General features: G+C 42.3%; 1 protein-coding gene across 5 annotated transcripts in view; it reads right to left on the bottom strand.

Moving 5' to 3' along the window:
* Positions 1-2,666: 2,666 nt before the first annotated feature.
* The window catches only part of LOC112075110 (adhesion G-protein coupled receptor G7-like), a 76,284-nt gene continuing 71,992 nt past the window's right edge, over positions 2,667-6,958 (bottom strand). For 3 of the 5 annotated variants that reach the window (XM_070440768.1, XM_070440769.1, XM_070440770.1), the window contains 2 exons: positions 5,384-5,535; positions 3,347-3,808 (listed from right to left, as the gene is read on the bottom strand). In XM_070440768.1, coding sequence (XP_070296869.1) covers positions 5,386-5,535 — 150 coding nt within the window. In that variant the 3' untranslated portion in view covers positions 3,347-3,808; positions 5,384-5,385. Of the gene's footprint in view, positions 2,751-2,995; positions 3,325-3,346; positions 3,809-5,383; positions 5,536-6,958 lie in introns of those variants that run through there. The other 2 variants (XR_011477238.1, XR_011477240.1) reach the window with 2 other exon arrangements.

Genomic DNA, 6,958 nt, shown 5'->3' with positions numbered 1-6,958 from the left:
AAATACCTTATTTACATAACTATTCAGACCCTTTGCTATGAGACTCGAAATTGAGCTCAGGTGCATCCTGTTTCCATTGATAATCCTTGAGATGTTTCTACAACTTGATTGGAGTCCATGTGTGGTAAATTCAATTGATTGAACATGATTTGGAAAGGCACACACCTGTCTATARGCGGTCTCATAGTTGACAGTGCATGTCAGATCAAAAACCAAGCCATGAGGTCGAAGAAATTGTCCGTAGAGCTCCGAGACAGGATTGTGTTGAGGCACAGATCTGGGGAAGGGTACCAAAACAATTCTGCAGCATTGAAGGTCCCCAAGAACACTTCCATTCTTAAATGGAAGAAGTTCGGAACCACCAAGAATCTTCCTAGAGCTGGCCTCCTGGCCAAACTGAGCAATCGGGGGAGAAGGGCCTTGGTCAGGGAAGTGACCAAGTACCAGATGGTCACTCTGACAGAGCGCCAGAGTTCCTCTGTGAAGATGAGAGAACCTTCCAGAAGGACAACCATCTCTGCAGCACTCCATCAATCAGGCATTTATGGTAGAGTGGCCAGACGGAAGCCACTCCTCAGTAAAAGGCACATGACAGCCCGCTTGGAGTTTGACAAAAGGCACCTAAAGGACTCGGACCATGAGAAACAAGATTCTCTGGTCTGATGAAACCAAGATTGAACTCTTTGGCCTGAATGACAAGCGTCACGTCTGAAGGAAACCTGGTACCATGCCTACGGTGAAGCATGGTGGTGGCAGCATCATGCTGTGAGGATGTTTTTCAGTGGTAGGGGCTGGGAGACTAGTCCGGATCGAGGTAAAGTTGAACGGAGCAAAGTACAAAGATAGCCTTGATGAAAACCTGCTCCAGAGCACTCAGGACCTCAGACTGGGGCAAAGCTTCAAATTCCAACAGGACAATGACCCTAAGCACACAGCCAAGACAATGCAGGAGTCTCTGCATGTCCTTGAGTGGCCCAGCCAGAGCCCAGACTTGAACCTGATCGAACATCTTTGGAGAGACCTGAAAATACCTGTGCAGCGATGCTCCCCATCCAACCTGACAGAGCTTGAGAGGATTTGCAGAGAATAATGGCTGTAATCGCTGCCAAAGGTGCTTCAAACAAAGTACTGAGAAAAGGGTCTGAATACTTATGTCAATGTAATATCAGTTTTTAATTTTTAATACATTTACAAACATTTCTAAGAACCTGTTTTTGCTTTGTCATTATGGGGTATTGTGTGTACGTAGATTGATGAGGTAAAATAGCAATTTAATAAATGTTTTAATAAGTGTGTAACATAACAAAATGTGGAAAAAGTGAAAGGGTCTGAATACTTTCCAAATGCACTGAAGATAATGGACAACTTCCCATTATATTTCGCAGATACATTTGGACCACGAAGCGTTTACTTATTCCAAGAGAAATCTTACTGTGGGCTTGAAGACCATCTCAACATGTAACCCAGACACCTGTCCCAGGTTAGCAGAGATGACCCTTCTGCTGGTCCCTGAAGAAGCACTGAAAGCCCTGGACCTGAAGAACRGGTCGTTTTGGTAGAGTACAAAACCAATGGAGTGGTTTGTGTTTTTACTATGCAAAACTGAGTGGAGTGAATTTGAATGAGAGAGGGTAGAGGGAGAAAGAGAGGGGGGAGAGAGAGAGAGATTGTTGTTCATATCAGGACTTCATATACATGAGTAGCTTGACCTTGCCTTGTAGAACTATCATGGAAGCCTAATTATTTCTCAATAGTTTACCTATCCACATGTCATATGACTCATCTTACTGACTTTATTGTCCCCATTGGGACATTTTGTTGCAGTGTCATGTACACATTTAAAGTGGCGTTTAAATACAAAACAAAATTGACAAAACAACTTTCAGACCAGTTACGTACCAATAAAAATAATAATAATAAGAAATAAGACTTAAAACATAAAATGAACAACATTAGTAGGCATTAAATCAAGACATCTTAATGACTACAAAGTTCTTACTTTGTGCCTCCAAAATAACCTCATTTAATTACCTGGTTAAATTTGGGTTGGTCTTGCCTGTTGTAACTGCAAAATAATACCAACACCACTGTGTTGAAGATAAGCATGAACGCCAAAAAAGATCGAGGAACCCCCAAACAATTGGCAGCTTGAAGTCAAAGTTCCCTTTGGATCGAGGGCAGCAAGCCAGCAACTGAGATGTCCAATGAATGAGTTAAGAGAGTGGACAATGTGACAGACAAAACAGGATACCAGCGATTTGAATAACGTGGTATAAAGTAAACGTGGTGGGTGGCATAAGGAAACAGAAACCTTAACCAACACAATGAATCATTCTTTTTACAACTTTTGTAAATGCTCTTTACCATCTTTAAAAGCATGCAATACGATAGGGAACATCTTTTACAGTATTAGTTAAACATTTTCTACAGCAATTGCCCCACATTGATATGGTAGTACAGTACAATTCAGTACAGTCATGTGAGAGATATTCATCACCTCCAGCTCGTGGCTTCAGCCAATCAGACTGTCCCCATGTACCCACACACTGCCCATGCAGTGGTTCACAAACCAATAAATACGTTGAGCCGGGTCGCTCTCTTCAAGTACAGCATAGTATAGTACAGTACATACAGTACAGAGTAGTAGTACAGTAGTAGTATTGACTCACAATTCCTCCTGCCTGTAACCCAGTGGATTATCCACTCTGTAACTAATTCCTAAGGTGAGGCCACCACAACCGCAGGCAGTCCTAAAGGACAGAGAATGATGTTATTTCCTTGTAGATTTGCATGCAGCCATATACGAGTATATACACTACACATACATCCTCTAAAGACATAACATCACTATAAAAGTTGCTTTTAAGTTCTATTTCAGGCTTATTAGAGCCTGAAAATATCCCTAGCATTAGTTTTGGTTCAAGGAGCCAAGGGCTAATGTCAGCCAAAGCTTCTGAAACAACAAAATACTTTATTTTTCTCCATGCTGTCCTACCCCATCCGATGGCCACATTATAGGCTGTGAAGTGTGACGGGCTGGTGGCCAGGCTGTTTCTGATCATCAGGAAGACATGTGTGCGTACAGCGTGTTCCAGGTGAACGTCCCCAACAGGAAGGACTGCAGAAGGACTGCCACTGCAGTACAGGGCCCTCTGTCCCGCTCTGTGTGTGTGTCGGACGGGGGAGAATGTTGTCCCCCTGTATTTCAGGTTTGTCCAGCTGTTTATGAGGGTTGTCCACTCCCAACATGAAGAGGAGGGTGAAGATCAGGAGACACATGCAGACGCTCACTAAGAGGACTGTGGGTTGGTTTTGCGTGATTTCCTGGGGATAGGTGATAAGACAACAATATGTTAAGGAAGTTAGATGTGCAGCTATGGATGTGTTGGTCATTAATAGTGGGTTTCATAATTTGTTCACCTATCAAGTCCTGTTGGATCAGACAAAGTGCTTCTTTACACTATTGGACGTTCTAAATTGGTTCTGGAACCCTGTAGGATCTTACCTGGTGTTGATCTGGAATTTTATTGTATATTTTGTATTGGTTCTGGAACCCTGTAGGATCTTACCGGTTGTTGATCTGGAATGTTATTGTATATTTTGAATTGGTTCTGGAACCTGTAGGATCTTACCTGGTTGTGATCTGGAATGTTATTGTATATTTTGAATTGGTTCTGGAACCCTGTAGGATCTTACCTGGTTGTGATCTGGAATGTTATTGTTAAACTCAACCCAATGATGGACATGGAGCATCCAATATGGTGATCCAGTCTAGCGCTTCAGCGTATTTAAAATCCTTCCTGAACGACTGCAGAAAGAACATAAAAGAATTAATTTCAACTAAGTTTGTCACGTCAGAAAATATTGTTTGACGGTAGGCCTATGTCTCATCCTGAGATCTCAACAACGATTGGAGAAAGTTTAACATCCCCATGGCTTACTTAGGCTACCACATCCTTATGATTGCAAATATATTTTTTCATAAGCGCAACCTGACTGCAAGAGACAGGTTTGAATGTCTGACTGAAATACTGGACAAATCAACGTTTTTCTAAATTGGTGATGTGTTTGAATTTGTTGATAAAGTGTGGGACGTGATTGTTTGGTTGCGGGACAAAGGTCCAAAATGCAGGACTGTCCCGCACAATCTGGGACATGTGGTCACCCTATTCCCATGGTGAAGGCTAGGCCCACTACTGTATGAACCACACACTATTTCAGGTATATTACCGCAACAATAGATATGGTGAAAACAAGGTGTGGGAGGCACAGAAACTCACATCAATACCTTTCTCTGATAACACTGAATCTAAGAATTGATGCTATAGCTAGCAATCAATAGGAAACTGACTGAACCATTCAAAAACTCCTCAGCTTTCCAAATGGACATTTGTTGTGAGGGCCGAGATGCCCATTCATTTACTTTTGTTCGCTACATGTCGGGGTTGCTATTCACAAGGACATATTGTTTTGTCTCACGATTCAAGCATGAAACTGCACAGAGGATCAGCTGCATGGCTTATTGACGAAAAACAGATTCCATGAGATCGAATGGTGAACAAAAAAAACTGACTTTGTTGACTTTCTGTGTAATGAAAATAAAAATGTGTCTCCTTGCCTATGTAAATGACATATTTGGGAAACTGAACGAAGCATGCAGGGAAAATACAAAACATTCTGCAGATGAGTGACCGAATCAGTGCATTCAGAGAAAAATATCTTATTGGAGAGAATCTGTTTGACTGTTATCCTGCCTCTGTTGATTTGCCGGTAAGTGAAATCGAAATCAGATTGTGCCGTCATTTGACCGAATGCTGCAGATAAAGCATTTTGGTTCTGACTCAAAGGGAATAAATATCCTGCCGTCTCCCTCTGAGTATTAAAACTCATGGTACCCTTTGACAGCTCATATCTGTGTGAGGCTGGAATTAGTGTACTAGTCTGCATTAAAACCAAATATCGATCTAGGTTGGAAGTGACAGCAGAGATGAGGTGAACACTGGCAACCACACCACCTGATTTGAGAACCTCCGACACGACATGCATCATGTCTCTTAACTCACCATCTCATTAGTGGGGGTGAGATAAGAGACTTTATGTCAGACCAATTACATTGACTGTCATAGTCCCACATTAAATGTATGTGATGGTGAGTTGAGAAAACAATCAGAAATACTGTTGAATGTTTTGCAATTGACTGCCATAGACCATAGACCCAAATAAAAATTAAACATGGCTCTTAATTACAAAAATAAATTCACATGGTTGGGTCACAAGAACTTTCAGATATCAAAATGGGGTCATGTTTCAAAAAAGTTTGGGAACCCCTCCATAGGTCAGAGTGTGGTCAGTAAAAGGGAGATGAAGGCAGCTAGCTACTCACCATCAGCACAGCGAAGTCAGTGGTGTGATTACAGAAACATCGCAGGCCGTCTGCTGAGTGGTTGCTTTGGAGCAGCCAAAGGTGCTCCAGTCTTTCAACGTGTAGTTCCATGACACGCAGGCAAAGTCATAGAGGGAGGCGTTGGGGACAACCTGAGAAGTGAGAACAGAAACAAACTCACTGAAAATCCTTAAGAAAAACACATGCATTGACAGTGTTCCTCATTCAAAAAAAATGATAAAGTAAATTGTGAAGTATGAAAGGTCATCACGCAAATGTGTAAAGAAGAAGTTTCAATGATGATAGATCATATTATATACAATGCAATATATGCTTCCTTGTTCTTAATGGCGGATAAGCCATTAGTCACCTTAATTATCAATCGAGTACAAGGAGGAACAAAAATCCACAGCCACTTGGCCTTCTGTGGAATGAGTTTAACACATGACTTACAGTTGACTTTTTCAACATTTTGTTATGTTTCAGCCTTAGTCTAAAATTGACTTAAAAAAAATAAAATCCTCAGCAACTCACACAAAATACCCCATAATGACAAAGCAAAAACAGGTTTTAAGAAATGTTTGTAAATGTATAAAAACGTAAAACTGAAATACCTTATTTACATAACTATTCAGACCCTTTGCTATGAGACTCGAAATTGAGCTCAGGTGCATCCTGTTTCCATTGATAATCCTTGAGATTTTCTACAACTTGATTGGAGTCCATGTGTGGTAAATTCAATTGATTGAACATGATTTGGAAAGGCACACACCTGTCTATAGCGGTCTCATAGTTGACAGTGCATGTCAGATCAAAAACCAAGCCATGAGGTCGAAGAAATTGTCCGTAGAGCTCCGAGACAGGATTGTGTTGAGGCACAGATCTGGGGAAGGGTACCAAAACAATTCTGCAGCATTGAAGGTCCCCAAGAACACTCCATTCTTAAATGGAAGAAGTTCGGAACCACCAAGAATCTTCCTAGAGCTGGCCTCCTGGCCAAACTGAGCAATCGGGGAGAAGGCCTTGGTCAGGGAAGTGACCAAGTACCAGATGGTCACTCTGACAGAGCGCCAGAGTTCCTCTGTGAAGATGAGAGAACCTTCCGAAGGACAACCATCTCTGCAGCACTCCATCAATCAGGCATTTATGGTAGAGTGGCCAGACGGAAGCCACTCCAGTAAAAGGCACATGACAGCCCGCTTGGAGTTGACAAAAGGCACCTAAAGGACTCGGACCATGAGAAACAAGATTCTCTGGTCTGATGAACCAAGATTGAACTCTTTGGCCTGAATGACAAGCGTCACGTCTGAAGGAAACCTGGTACCATGCCTACGGTGAAGCATGTGGGTGGCAGCATCATGCTGTGAGGATGTTTTTCAGTGGTAGGGCTGGGAGACTAGTCCGGATCGAGGTAAAGTTGAACGGAGCAAATACAAAATAGCCTTGATGAAAACCTGCTCCAGAGCACTCAGGACCTCAGACTGGGGCAAAGCTTCAAATTCCAACAGGACAATGACCCTAAGCACACAGCCAAGACAATGCAGGAGTCTCTGCATGTCCTTGGAGTGGCCCAGG

The sequence above is a fragment of the Salvelinus sp. IW2-2015 genome, unplaced genomic scaffold (genome assembly GCF_002910315.2).
Source record: "Salvelinus sp. IW2-2015 unplaced genomic scaffold, ASM291031v2 Un_scaffold2986, whole genome shotgun sequence".
In the NCBI taxonomy this organism is placed as follows: domain Eukaryota; kingdom Metazoa; phylum Chordata; class Actinopteri; order Salmoniformes; family Salmonidae; genus Salvelinus; species Salvelinus sp. IW2-2015.
This window is presented reverse-complemented; position numbering and strand designations above follow the sequence as displayed.